The sequence below is a fragment of the Stegostoma tigrinum genome, chromosome 22 (assembly GCF_030684315.1).
Source record: "Stegostoma tigrinum isolate sSteTig4 chromosome 22, sSteTig4.hap1, whole genome shotgun sequence".
Lineage (NCBI taxonomy): Eukaryota > Metazoa > Chordata > Chondrichthyes > Orectolobiformes > Stegostomatidae > Stegostoma > Stegostoma tigrinum.
In genome coordinates, this window is record NC_081375.1 from 8,378,013 (window position 1) to 8,393,515 (window position 15,503).

Sequence of the window (15,503 nt, forward strand, 5' to 3'; positions counted from 1 at the left end):
GAGTAATGTTCCTGGTTTGACTGGTCCATGGGTGCTGAGTTTCTGTAAGAAGTCTTTAGTGTTATGACAGAAGCTAGGGGTTCCTTGTACAATGGGTGTGAAGATGCCATGACATGCCATCACATATCATGTCCCCTTGCCTGATTTGATGGGACATCCAGTGGTGATGGAGTAGTTTATTCTTGGATGGTGTTACTTTGGTTAGACCCTCGCCATGCGACTCATACCTATATTGCTATTCTAGCCATTTGGTTTGTCTCTAGCACCACCTTATTTTAAATTTTTTGTAATTATCACTCTGTCTCAATTAATTGGATTATAAGTCATCCCTTCACTTGATATTCAGCTGTTGAGACATTACTTACATTACTCACACCATCTGACACTTTTGATCACCTGCAAAGACTTATTATTCAGCCTATCAACAATATACTCACACTATGTGAGTGATCGTTTGATCTCTCTGCCTATAAATTGTGTCTATATACTTCACTTCACCTGACAAAACAGCAGCACTCCAAAAGCTTGTGAGTTCAAATAAACCTGTTGGACTGTAACCTGTGTTGTGTGGCTTCTGACTATTATCTAAGCGGCCGCTCCATTTCTGAATCTTTGCTGTCTTTTTCCAAATCTAATCTTCTTGACCAAGTTCAAACCCATGCAACGTTTTTATTTCTCTACCTATATGGGTTCTGTAACTGGCTAAAAGTTTTCTCATGTTATGAACAGTTTGGACACATAGAAGCAGGATGTCCTTACATGTACAGATACACAAACAAAACCAACAAACAAGGTGAGGAAGGAGCCAAGATCCATTGCAAGGAGAATGAGTGGGTGTCAGTGTCTGGGAAAGACAGCAGGCATTATTTCTTCCCGTCTCATTTTACCTTAACAGTAACTATCTAATTTCCTGACTATCAGTTTATTGCTGACTTCCCTGTGTTAAACACAAGCATTATCTACTGTATTGATTTGTGAATTAGACAACTGTCTCCCACTATCCTCAGAGTTCAAACAGTCTGCATTCTTGATGTTAAGGCTCGTGATTAGACTAGGATATGTGAGGCTGCACCTTTAATAGAAGAGTGCAGAAATTCATCAAACAAAATCTGACTGATAATGATATCTAAAGTATGCCAAGTAATAAGAAACAGTTTAGTTGTATGAAATTATATTTTGAATCACTAAGTACACCAGCTGTTAGACTCTCAGTTTTAGGATTTAACAGTTGACCATCACAAGTAATGCAACATCAATTGATTCAGACATTGTTTGGCTCTTTTAATAAAAAGTGGCAGTTCAAGTGGGATCTCACAGTTACCCATATCATAGACAAGTTGTAACATGTTTTATACTCTGAAATCTATCCAGAGTAATCATTGCAATATGGCTTATAACTTTGTCAGGTGAAAAGTCCCTGAAAAGTTTGTAACAAACGAGCTGTTGTCTCAGTTTCAAATTCAGACACAAAGGTGAAAGTATAAACAAAATCCATGGTGTGACATTGGTGTGTTAGAATTGTTACACTAGCATATCTTCTGACAAGCCACAATAATGGCTGCCTGCTATGCTCATTTAATTGCTTAATACTTTGAACAATAAAATACTTCACACCTAAAATGAATGGGGCAAGATCTGGGTTTCTTAAAGGGAAAAAATGATTTCCATTGGCCTGCAACTATCCATTTAGCACACACATCGGTTTTGTTTGGCTAGCAAATCCAAACTAGGGACAATGACATAATCAGCGTGGTGTGGCTGAGTGTCAGTGTTACTAACGTAGTGGAATTTGTGCCAAATCAAACAACAGGATCGTATCTCTGAATTCTACAGTTAAAAACTTATTGCTTAACTAAGGAAAATTACCTTAGCATTCAAAGTAGCTTGGATTTATTCCAATAAGTTGCTTGTAAATAAATGGGTCCAAAGACAAGGAAAATTTGCACCAGAATTTCTCACGAGGTTTGGAGTGGCGTGAAAGCATGTGTATTCACTCCACTACCATCTTTTCTACATGTGATCAAATTCAAGAAACAAAACTAACCTGTCCTATTTATCGTTAGCCGAGTTACTATTGCCAGGTTGTACATTTCATTGGTGGGTAACTGCAACTACACAGAACAATTGACAGTAAAACAGCTAATGGCACTGAGGTGGAAAATGCACCTTTCACCAGAGGGTTTTAAGCAAGAGGCATCAACAGGTATTCCAAAAATACTGTCCCTGGACATTGCAGCTTCTGTAAGAGCTATGTCAAATGCTTTTTATAACTAATATTTATACAGTAACTAAATATCTCAAGGTGTCTAACAGGAGTGTTAACAAATCACATAATGCTGAGTCACGTAAGAGGATATTAATGCAGGTTAGTCGGCAAAAGATGTAGTTTGTAATTAGTGTCTTAAGGTGGAAAGTGAGGGTTTTAAAAAGTTTCTATTTACTTATGGAATGTGGGCCTTGTGGGCTGGCAGCATTTATTATTTGTCCTTAGTTACCCTTGAGAAGAGGGTGGTGAGCTACTTCTTGAACCACTGCAGTCCATGTGCTGCAGGTAAATCCATAATGTCATTAGGAAGAGAATTCCAGGATTCTGATTCGACAGCAATGAAGAAAATATAATATATTTCCAGATCAGGATGGTGAGTGGCTTGGAGGGGAACTTGCAAGTGGTGGTGTTCCCATGTATTTGCAGGCCTTTTTTTTTAAAGAGATAGAAGTGGGTTTGGAAGGTACTGTCAGAGGATCTTTGGTGAATTTCTGCAGTTCATCTTGTAGATGCTACACACTGCAGCTACTGAACATCTGTGGTGGAGGGCATTGATGCTTGTGAATGAAGTGTCAAACAAACAGGCTGCTTTGTCCTGGATGGTGTCAATCTTCTTCAGCAGTGTTGTATCTGCACTCATTCAGATAAGTGTGGAGTTTTCATCACACCTCTGACTTATACCTTACAGATGGTGAAAAGGCTATAGGGAGGTTAGGTATTTGCCTCAGTATTCCTAGCCTTTGACCTGAACATGTAGCCATTATATTTATATGTCAAGTCGTTTTGAGTTTCTAGTAAGTGGTAACCCCAGACATGTTGGTAGTGGGTGATTCAGTAATAATAATGCTATTGAATGTCAAGAGGCAATGGTTAGATTGTCTCTTTTGAAAACAGTCATTGCCTGGTGTGAATGGTATTTGCCACTTATCAGCCCAAGCGTGGATATTTTCCAGATCTTGTTGCATTTGAACATAAAATACTTCAGCATCTGAGGAATTATGAATGGTGCTAAACATTGTGCCATCATCAGTGATCATCCCCCTTCTTCCCTTATGAAGGACATTGATTAAGCAGCTGAAGATGTTTTGGCCTAGGACACTACCGTGAGGAACTCTTACAGAGAAGTTCTGGAGCTGAGATGACTGACCACCAAAACCAACATCCATCTTCATGTAAGCCAGGTATGACTCCAAAAAGGGGAGAGTTTTCCCCGATTCCCAACGATTCCAGTTTTCCTATGGCTCTTAGAATGGCACACACAGTCGAATAAAACTTTGATGTCATGAGCTTTCACTCTCACCTCACCTCTGAAATTCAGCTCTTTTGTCCATGCTTGGAACAAGGCTGTAATGAGGTCAGGAGCTGCGTGGCCCTGGCGGAACCCAAACTGGGTGTCACTGAGCAACTAATTGAGCAGCTGCTGTTTGAGAGCCCTTTTATTGCCATCTTCCATTATTTTACTGATGACTGAGAGTAGACCGATGGCAGTAATTGGCCAGTTCAGATTTGTCCTCCTTTTTGTATACAGGACATATGTGGGCAATTTTCCATATTGTTGGGTGGATGAGTGTTGCAACTAAATTGTAGCCTATCTCTGTGGTGCAATCGGTTAGCATGTTTGGCTGTTAATTGAAAGGTTGGTAGTTCGAGCCCGCCCAGAGGTGATGAGCTCCCTCGCTTAGGGTGGCATGGTGGCTCAATGGTTAGCACTGCTGCCTCACAGCTCCAGGGACCTGGTGACTGTCGGTGTGGAGGTTGCACTTTCTCCCTGTGTCTGTGTGCGTTTCCTTTGGGTGCGCTGGTTTCCTCCCACAGTCCAAAGATGTGCAGGCTAGGTGAATGGACCATGCTAAAGTGCCCAAAGGGATGTGTAGATTAGGTGGGTTATGGGTAGATGAGTCTGGGTGGAATTCTCTGAAGTTTGGTGTCGACTTGTTGGGCCAAAGGGCCTAATTCCACACTGTAGGGATTCTATCTAAATTGAAATAACTTGCCTAGGGGAATAGAAAGTTCTAGAATACTATTTCAGTACTGGAATGTTGCTTGGGCACATAGCCTTTGCAGTATCCAGTGCTTCCATTCATTTCTTGGTATCACAGATGGATTGAATTGGCTAAAGACTGGCATCTATGATGCAGGGAACCTCTGGAGGATGCTGACATGGATCATCAGAAGATGGACAGGTTCAGGAAGGGAATTTCATAAGTTAGAAAATAGGCAGCTGAAGGCAGTGGTCACAAACACTGAAGAGATGAAAATTGGGGATGTTCAGATAATAGCAGGGGCCTTAGATAGCTGTAGGACCATAAAAGAATTTTAGAATTTGGGAGCAGGGAGACCATGAAGGGATTTAAAAACAATGTATCAAATGGAATTAACAGATAATGAGGTTATGAATAGTACTATAATTTGATGTATTTCCTCCCATAAGGCATTTATTCTGTTGCTGATTTACCTGGACTAGCAATGAAAGACTCAGGTGCACTAGACTGTGTAAACCATGAGATTTCAGGTCAGGTGGCAGTACCAAATTGCACCAGTTCTCCAGTGCCTTCGACGGGCTACAGGATGAGTAAAATACATTAAGGCTCCCACTTCTGATTACTGACTAGCAACCCCAAATTTGCAGAAATGCAATTAGAATGAAAGCTGATTAAATTGAGGCTTGATTAAGATGCCCTTAACAGTGAAATTGTCCAGCAATAGTCATCATTTAAGCTCACACTAGAAGACTGTTCATTTTGGGGAGATAGTTAAGGGTTGCTAGTACTTCCTGAGCTCTCCCCACATCTCACTCATTCAGAAGATGGTTGGTATGTGGGGTAACTGAGGAGCTAGGGGAAATAAAAGGAGTTATAGCACATAGAATCCTTAGTGTGGAAACAGGCCATTCGGTCCTTCGAGTCTACACTGACCCTTCAAAGGGCATCCCACCCAGATCCACTCTATACCATCATTTCCACATCTTTTCAAGGGCAATTAGTAGCTGGAAACAAATACTAGCTTAGCCAGCAATGCTCGCATCTCATGAATGTAACGTTACCTGATACCCATGGACTCAGATAACTCAATTTTAAATAACAGGAAAATAGGGCTAAAATAAAAAAAACTCACAGTGATCATTCTACCATTGAGATTTACCTGAGACTTCAGGGAACTAATAGTATCTTCAAGTTCGTGTCGCACTGTGGCAGGCATCAGGCCTTTGATTTTCATTTCATATTCTTGCTGGATGTGAGTGATCTGGAAACAAAATCAAAGATAATGGGGATGACATTTCTCTTTTAAGCAAACCTGTGTCTTACTGTTCTGCGAAGAAATAAAGTCAGTAAATAATGGAATGGAATTTGGAGACGCTTAGAAATTGGAAGTACTATTATTAAAGGAGCAGAAGGCCAGTGCTAATTTGATTTTAGAGCTGCTCTGTTTCCATTACTGCTTTCATCTGAAGTTCATCTCAGTGAAATTATACAAGACAAAAGCTTGACAGCGAAATTAAGTGAAGTACTCTGACATGTTTTATGTCTAAACGTTTGGTGATTACAGCTTTAAATTCCACTCTCTCTCTAACAAAAACTGCAGTAACAGAAGGACTGTCCCTTATTAAATGATAAAAGACAGCGTTTGTCATATACTGTGAGGAAGAGAACCCCTGCCCAAATCTGGAAGATCTGAACTGGTACTTGACTCAGTTCACAGAAGGTTCAGGAGATTTACTCCTGACGTGAAGGGATTGTCTTACGATGAAGTGGTGAGCAGATTGGAATTAACACATGTAGTAGATCAGAAAAATAAGTGCCAACCTTAGTGGAAGATATACCATTCTAAGGGTGCTTGACAGGGTAGATACAGAGAGAATGTTGCCCCTTGCGAGGAATCAAGAATGAAAGGGCACAGTGTTAAGACAGATGAATTTCTATTGAAGTTTGGAGGTTTTTTTTGCTCATAAGGTCATTAATCTTTGGAATTCTCTTCCCTTGACAGCAGTGATGGGTCTTTGAATATATTCACGGTTAAATTAGATGGAATTTTAATTGACAAGTGAGTTAAGGATTACGGGGGACAGGCAAGAAATTGGCAGTAATGTCACAATCAGATCAGCCATGAGCTTACTGAATAGTGGAGCATGTTTGAGGGGCTGAATGGTCCACTCCTATTTCTGATAAGAATACAAAATATAGGAAGAGCAGGCCATTCAACACGATCGTGGCTGATCTGTCCCAGGGTTCGACTCATCTTTTGCGCCAGCTCCTCGAGCCCTCAACTCCCTGACATTTCAAAAATCTATCTGCCTTTCCTTTAATACTTTTTAGTGATCTAGCCTCCAGTATTCTCTGCAGTAGAGAATTCTAGACATTCACTAGTCTCTGGGAGAAGAAATTCCTTTGCATTTCCATCTTAAATGTATGCCCCTTTATTATGAAACTGTGTCCCTAGTTTGAAATTCCCAAATTAGTGGAAATATCTTCTCACCATGTAAAGCTCCCTCAGAATCTTATGTTTCAATAAGATCACACTTCATTCTTCTAAACGCCAATGAATAAAGACAAAACCTGTTTAGCCATTCTTGATAAGTCAATATGTTCATCCCAGGAATCAGCCTCGTGAATCTCTTTTGAAATGCCTCCAAGACCAGGACATCCTTTCCAATCCTGGGATCAAAACTGTATACTGCACTCGAGGTGTGGTTGCACTAACACCCTGTATAGTTATAACAAGACTTCCCTATTCTTAAATTAGCATTGAAGGCCAAAATTCAATTTGCCTTTGTAATTGCTTGTTACACTTGCATGCTGACATTTGGTGTTTCATGTGCAAGAACAAACAGATGCCTTTGTGCTGCATTTTTACTGGTGTTTCTCTCCATTTAAATAACAGTCTGCCTTTTGATTCTTCATACCAAAATGCATGACCTCACACTTTCCTACATTAAACACGATTTGCTATGTTTTTGCACACTCACTTAACCTATCTCTAGAACCTTGCAGTTTCTTTATGTCATCATCACAATATGCTATTCCATCTATTTTTGTCTGGTCAGCAAATTTGGACACATTACACACTGCTCCATTTCATCAAGTCATTAATGGAGATAGCAAACAATTGAGCCTTAAGATTGATCCTATTAACTATATTGTTTCAGCCTGAAAAAGAACCATTAATCTGACTGTCTGTCTTCTGTGTCTTAACTAATCATCAGTCCATAATAATATATTACCCCCATAAGGCGAGGTCCTTTTTGTCCAATAACCTGTATGTGGCACTTTACGAATGCTTCTGAAAATTTAAAAATGCAATATCTCCAGCTCTCCTTCATCAACTCTGCTTGTTATATGCTGAAAGAACTTCAGCAAATTTGTTGAACATGATTTTTCTTTCACAAAACCATGTTGACTTTGTTTAATTGCATTAAATTTTTCTAAATGTTTTGCTATTTCCCCCCTAATAATGGACTCTAGTATTTTCCCAATGACAGATGCTAGATTAACTGCCCTACAATTTCCTGTCTTCCATCTCCTTCCCTTCTTGGACAGGTGCATGACATTAGTGGTTTTCCAATGTGCTGGAACATTCCCAGAATTCAGCGAGTTCTGGAATATTTTGATCAATGTCTCCACTATTTCTGTAGTCACTTCCTTTAAAACTGCCAGATCCTAGCAACATATCTGCCTTCAGTCCCATTAGTTTGTTAAATGGTAGAGACTGTTCTTCCCATTAGCACCTTGCTTATCTCTTATGGGATGTTTATAATGTACACTACTGTGAAGACTGATGCAAAGTATTAGTTTAAATTATTGACCATTTCTCTGTTCACTGTTATGAATGCTGTAGTTGCAGTCTTCATGGACCCCAGACTTACTTTAGCCACTCTTCCTTCTTATTTACCTATAGAAGATCTTGTTTTTTGTTTTTACGTTTCTAACAAGTTTACTTTCCTAATCAATTTTCTCCCTCAACAGCTTTTTCATCATGCACTTCTGGTTCCTAAAAACAGTCCCAATCATCTGACCTACTGTTTTATGTGTCTTAGATTTTGATTGGATTCTCTACTTGACTGCCTTTGTTAACTATGTTCATCCTTGTCATTGAGTCCTTCCTTTCGCGTGGAATAAATTTTAGCTGAGGGTTATGAAATATCTGCATAAATGTCTGCAACTGCTCATCCACTGACTTTCTGATCTGCCTATCTTCTAGCCTGTTGTAGATAAATCTTTCTTCATACATCTGTAATTGCTCTTGTTTAAGTTGAGGACACTGCTCTGAGACCCAAGTTGCTCTCCATCGAATGAATTTCAAATTTACTATGTTGTGATTGCTACCCCCAGAGGATCCTTAACAATGAGATCTCTTATTAATCCTACCTCATTATCATTACTTGATTTAAAACAGTTTGTTCCCAAGTGGGCTTTGACATGTACTGCTTTAAACAACAATCCCTGATTTACTCTACAGATTTGCATTCCTTGTTACTCTTGCTTATCAATTAGTGTGTAGATCTAAATTACCTATGACAAGTATACTGCCCACCTTACACACCTCTATTTTTTCTGATTTAAACTTTTCCTTTAGTGAGGCAACTCGTTGGAGTTCTATAAATGTGTGGTTGCACTTTCTGGTACAATGGATATATTGGGGCTTGTTATGAGGTAGCTGGGTTTAGGGGTGTAAAGCAAGTGCTCCAAGGTCACAACAGCTACATATTGCTCATCATGCTGGATAGCAAGGTGAGGGTGAGCTGGGAGTTGAGAGTTCAATAAAGCAGCAATGTACCATAATCTGAATAGTCTCTGACACCAGATGCTATGGGGTCTGTTGCAGCTTGTGCCATCTTCTCTGTCGGGACCAGCAGATCAATGTGTGCCTGACTCCTGTGTGGCACCTTGGGCTGAAGAGAGGGAAGTGATTGCAGCGATTGTGTAGTGTTATATTTGGGTAGTGTGCCTTCTACAGTTGAGTAACTGGACACATGAAGTGCAGCAAGAGGGAGCTGTGAGGCTTGGATCAGTGCAAGATTTTAATGGTGAGCTGGAGTATCTGAATGTTAATTGTAACCCCTGGGTATCAAGGACTGCTGCCGGTTGTGTGAGAGTATTGTGGTGCACTGCGAAGCAAGCTTGGTCGTACAGTGGAGGAATCATGTGAAGGTACATTCATTGACCTTGATTACCTACATGACATCATTACTTTCTTCCAGCACTGATACAAGGTTCTCAGTGTCAAAAGGAATTTCCTTTTTATTGACACTGACACTAGTCCATTGCCACCTCCTATGTCATAATGATATGGGAGGAACCCAGAATTAATTCAACAGTTGTCCACTAAGCAATGAGGTACTGAGCTGCTTGGTCACCACCATTTCCTCCTGAAGGTTAGTTTCACACCACTCCTATCTCCTTTGGAGAACATTCTATGAGGGCACCTGGCCTTTCATAGAAATTTAATACCCCCACCATCCCCTTCATTGAGACCTCCAGTGCTTTATCCATAATTAAAAGAGACCCCAAGATAACAAAGTGTGGGGCTGGATGAACACAGCAGGCCAAGCAGCATCTTAGGAGCACAAAAGCTGACATTTTGGGCCTAGACCCTTCATCAGAAAAGCCTTTTCTGATGAAGGGTCTAGGCCCGAAACATCAGCTTTTGTGCCTGCTTGGACTGCTGTGTTCATCCAGCCCCACATTTTGTTATCTTGGATTCTCCAGCATCTGCAGTTCCCATTATCTCTGATTAAAAGAGACCCCTCTGCCCTGTCTTCGATCTGTCTTTAAGATTGCAATAACAGTTTCCACTGAATCAATCAAGAAGTTTTAAGAGGGATAAAACTGCCTTTAAGAGCAGGAGGCTAACTAGAATTCCATCAACAGTGGTGTGAAACCAACCATCAGGAGGAAATGGTGGTGACCAAGCAGCTCAGTACCTCATTGCCCAGTGGACAACTGTTGAATTAATTCTGGGTTCCTCCCATATCATTATGACATAGGAGGTGGCAATGGACTAGTGTCAATGTCAATCAAAATAAAAAGAGGTTTATGTTCAGGGAACATAGTGAAATTTGAATTAAATAAAAATCTGACATTAAAAGCCCGCATCCCATAAACAAATTTTTAAGAAGGTGACATTTGTACGAATTGCAAAAGTTAATATGCAGCTACAGCAAGTAACTGGGAAAGCAAATGATATGCTATCCTTTAATGCTAGAGCATCAGGACGTAAAGAGTAAGGAAATGTTGCTGTAATTATGTCGCGTTTCTGTGAGATCACATACTTTTGTATCCATAAGCATCAAGACTTGGACAATATCCAGACTCAGTCTTAAAACTGGCAGCTAACACTAACGCCACACAAGTGCCAACCAATGACTATCTCCAAAACGAGAGAATCTAACTACTCCACATACATTTAATTGCATTATCATTGCTGAATCCCCAATCGGAATCTTGTGGGGTACAATTTACCAGAAACTGAATTTAACCAGCCATATAAACATTGTGGCTACATCAGCAGAGTAGAACAGAGGATGGAAATCTGTGCAGGCAATTCACTTCCTGACAATGCAAAGCCTGTCCACCATCTACAAAGCACAAGGAGTGTGATGGGATACTCTCTACTTGCCTAGACGAATGCAGCTCCAAAAACATTCAAGAAGCTCAAAACCATGCAGGACAAGGCAGCCCTTTCATTTGTGTTATATTCTCCACCTTCAATATTCACTCCTTTCACCACCCATGATTACTGGCAGCAGTGTGTGCCATCTATAAACAGCACTGCAGCAAATAATCAAGGTTTCTACAACTGCACCTTCAAAGCCCATGACCTCTACCACCTTGAACAACATGGTCAGGAGATATATAGAAATGCCACTACCTGAAAGTTCTCCTCCAAGTCAAACATGATCCTCACTTGGAACTATATGGCTGTTACTTCAGTGTCATTGGGGCAAAATCCTGGAACTTCTTTCCTAATAGCACTGTGGTTGTGCCTAAACCCCATAGATTGCAATGGTTCAAGAAGGCATCTGACAACTACTTTTTCCAGGGCATTTAGGAATGAATAATAAATGCTGGTCTAGCCAGCACAGTCCATATCCTGAAAATGAATAAAGAAACAGCACTGCCTTAAAGGAGCTGCAACATGAGTTCAGCAGATTGATTTCTCGGTATGTGAATTTGGGCTGAGGATATCATACTTACTAGAGTTTATAGGATAAAAGGTGGTGTCATTATCACATAAAAGACATCTTACAGGTAGATGCTGAGAGACTGTTTCCCTGAGCTAGAGATTCTAGAACTATAGGGCGATAATCTCTGAGTAAGTGTCTGACGATTTCTTCCTGACTCAGTGCTATGTAAGACACTGTCAAAGGCTGGTTGTCAAGAGAAATTTATCAACAGTCTCCATCTCTTCCACGACAAATGTTGACAACAGTCCTCACTGATGGTAATACGACAGAATTCATTGAGGAGTCAAGCAGGGATGGGTCATGCCCCCATCTTCTTCACCATCTTTATTGCCATCATTCTCCATTTCATCAAGAACAAGCTTTCCAGTGGTGTGGACATTGTCTACAGGATAAATGGAAAACTTTTCAACCTCAACCGGTTGAAATCCAAGAAGAAAATGACACTCACCTTGCTTCAATGTAATCTCTGCTCTCTTGGAAAAGAAGATTCAAGCCTTGCTTAATATCTTCACAGAAGCATACTGAAGAAACGGTTTCAGCCTGAACTTCAAGAAGACAGAAGTCCTTTACCAAACCATCTCAGGGCAAGTTCCAGTTTCTCCCCCCATTAAGATCAATGGGGAAATGCTCATCTAATACTGAAATTAATGCAGAGATCCAACACTGCATCCAATCCATGAGCGCTGCCTTTGGATGCCTAAGGCTGAGAGTCTTTGATGATCATGCCATCTGCATTGATAATAAGAACCGAGGTAGTCATCCTTCTGACTCTTCTGTATGACTTGGAAAGTTGGACTACTTACAGACACCACCTGAAGACACTGGAGAAGTATCACCAATGCTATTTGAGACAGATTCTCAGCATCAATTGGGAGGACAAGTGTGTTAACACCAGCATCCTTGAAGATGCCAATAGCATCAGCATAAAGCCATGAACATTCAAAACCAACTCTGATTGGTTGGCGAGTGATAATGGGAACTGCAGATGCTGGAGAATCCAAGATAACAAAGTGTGAAGCTGGATGAACACAGCAGGCCAAGCAGCATCTCAGGACCACAAATGCTGCTGTGTTCATTCAGCTTCACACTTTGTTATCGCTGCTTGGTTGGCCATGTGCTTACGACAGCTGGGTTCCAACTGCCAAAGTAAATCTTCTTTGTCCAGCTCAAGGAAGGCATTCAAATGAAAGGAGGACAAAAGAAGTGCTTCAAAGACACCCTGAAGGTTTGCCTTAAGAAATGCAATGTAGATGTACACGCCTGGGAGACCCTCACTCTGAAGAAACCGACTCGGGGAACTTCCTGTCTGAAGGGACACAATTCTTCGGGAACAACCGTCAACAAAGGGGAGATATGGAAAAGGAGTCTGAAAAAGGAATGCCAATGATCTCAAGTCAAGGACAATTCTGACCATACCTGTCAAATGTGCGACTGGAGATGCTGCTCTAGGATCGGCCCATCAGCCTTGTGAGGACGACAGAACCCATGACCAATGACACAGAATTTCCGAGATGGATAATAATATTTGTTAGTGAGTGATTGCTGCTGATGACAACTGAGATAAGGACATATATCTTCAATCAGAAGGTTGTGAATCTTTGGAATTGTCTCCCTCAGAGGGCTTTGGAAGATCAACCATAGAAAGTATTCAAGATTGTAAATGACAGACATTCAGACATAAAGAGAAATGTGGATAGTCGAAAGTAGGGTTGATAATGCAGTTCAGCCATGATCTTACTGAACAGCACAGTGTGATCAAGGATTTGAAAATCCATCTCCCATTTTTTTTATGTTCTTAAGATGCTCACGTTGTCTTTCTTGTTTGTTCATTAAAATACAGGGCAGAGGAATGTTATAAGAATGAATGCAACATTTGTGTGCCAATTTTGGCAGTAATCCTTTCTAAGCTATAGGGCTTTCCACATGTATATAAAATATACTTTGAGCCCTTTAGACATCAAGTGGTTGCCACAATACAATTCACTGTGGAAAATACCTGTCTGATGGATTACGTCTTTCCACTTTCCTCAATTTATGGAACAATAATTTAATATCTATAATTGTCCCTTTCCAAAATAGGAGATGTCTTCTTAAAAAAACTAACTTACACCTGTCATTACCTCAGGGCATCCCAAAACACTTGAAAGCCAAAGAAGCGTTTTTGAAGTGTAGTAATAGGAGTAAGTTTCAACAAATAGCAGCGAAATAAATCACTAGACAATCTGATTTAATGATGTAGGTTGCGATGTAAATATTAGTTTGGACATTAGGAAGAACTCTCCTGCTCTTCTTTAACATAGCACTAGGGATCTTTTATCTGTATTCAAGAGGGGAGACAGTGTCTTAAGGTCTTACCCAAAAGACAACACCTCTGCCATTGCAGGCTTCCAACAGCGCTGAACAAGAATACCCCCCTGCATTATTATGGGAGCAATCTCAGGTACAGGACTTGAATCCACCAGCCTCAGATTCAAAAGTGAGAGTCCTGTCCTGAGCCACAGCAAAATGCTTGTAATTTGCTAATGAAGGTGAGTGCGAACTGTGAGATGCAGACAGAAATCCTTGCTCAGCCTTAAAAAGTAACTTAAATAAATCAGGATAACTAATCTACTCATATTTCCTTTCAATGTGGCACTTCCAAGTAAACAACTAATTTAAAAGTAGCAGATACTTTGTGAAGAAGCCACAACGAGGAAACAGCTGCTGCAAAACCATTCCTCGTTCAGCATTGCAGAATCCAGAAGCAAAGACTTCTTTGATCCTCTGCACACTAGTTTTCATTTTAAACTTGGTCTCCTTCTCTGTGATACATGTTAAATTCCATAACAAGGGCTAGGCCTCAATCATTGCTAATCACATCAGTGGAGGTTGTGAGAGCTACTGGTTTGAACAGCAGCATTGTGCTTAGAGTCTGATTGTCCTTATCTCTGTGCTGAATTATTTGGCACCACTAAATCCAGAGATTGCAATGTGACACATAATCAGAGGCATAAAACTCACATACATTCCATCGTGGGGTATGCAGCACCTCTAGTATGCAGTTTCTCTTATGGTTCAACAGGGTACGCACTGTGTACAGCTAAACTGCATCAGTAAACCAGAACACAGACGTGGCTCCAGGCAGGACATGGGAAAGGGGATGCAGATGACGCCTTCAGGAGGACCCGGGCTTGGGCAACACCACTTTAGCAAGGTTGTTCCTTCCTGTGAGAGACACAGAATCAATGGGCCGCTGCTTCTGGATAGGTTATTTGTCTCTTGCATTTGCTGCTGATAGGCTTCCATCAGATCAAGCATGGGTAAAATCGGTCTGATATTGGCAGAGTGTCTTGGATGTCAACTGGTTGCAGAGGATGAGTTACTTAGTTTGCTGTTAGTGGGGCTCTGGCCTTATTGGAACCAAAGCACAGTTACGAGCCTTAGAGGTTGCACTGGGCCTTAGAGAGATGGCCAAACATGGTCCAGGCTTCAGGTCTAGCTGTTGGCGAGGTCTAGTATCAGCCTGTATGGCGGGAGGTTGGAGTCTAAGAAGTGAGGGCCAGAATGGAGCACAGTCATGATTGAATGAATAGTGAAGCAGGCTCAAGGAGGAGAATGGCCTACTCCTGTTCCCATTTCTTTTGGTTTTCTGGTTTTATGGAAAATTATAGTGACAGACAGTGCATATGTCAGCGTGTACATGTGACAGAATGCGTGTAAAAGGGTGAGTGCATATGAGAGATAGTGCGTGTGTGTGTGTGTGAGAGAGTGCATGCGAGTAATTGCATGTGAGAGAATGATTATGTGAGAGAATGTGTGAGTGAGAGAGTGAGCGAGTGTGAGACTGTAAGTCTGAGTGCATGTAAGAAACAGTATGTGAGAAACAGTGATTGCATGTAAGTGAGTACATGTAAGAATGTGTGTTTGAAAGTGTATGTGTGAAAGAATGTGGATAAGCACATGGACGTACATGGAATAGTGTAGGTTAGATGGGCTTCAGATCGGTATGACAGGTTGGCACAACATCATGGGCCGAAGGGCCTGTACTGTGCTGTAATGTTCTATGATGTATGAATG

At 40.9% G+C, this 15,503-nt stretch overlaps 1 protein-coding gene across 3 annotated transcripts in view; it reads right to left on the reverse strand.

The window, feature by feature from the left end:
• Window positions 1–15,503, reverse strand: part of cep112 (centrosomal protein 112) — a 473,221-nt gene that overhangs the window by 9,160 nt on the left and 448,558 nt on the right. For all 3 annotated transcript variants that reach the window (XM_059653621.1, XM_059653619.1, XM_059653620.1), the window contains one exon: window positions 5,408–5,509. In XM_059653621.1, coding sequence (XP_059509604.1) covers window positions 5,408–5,509 — 102 coding nt within the window. The remainder of the gene's footprint in view (window positions 1–5,407; window positions 5,510–15,503) is intronic.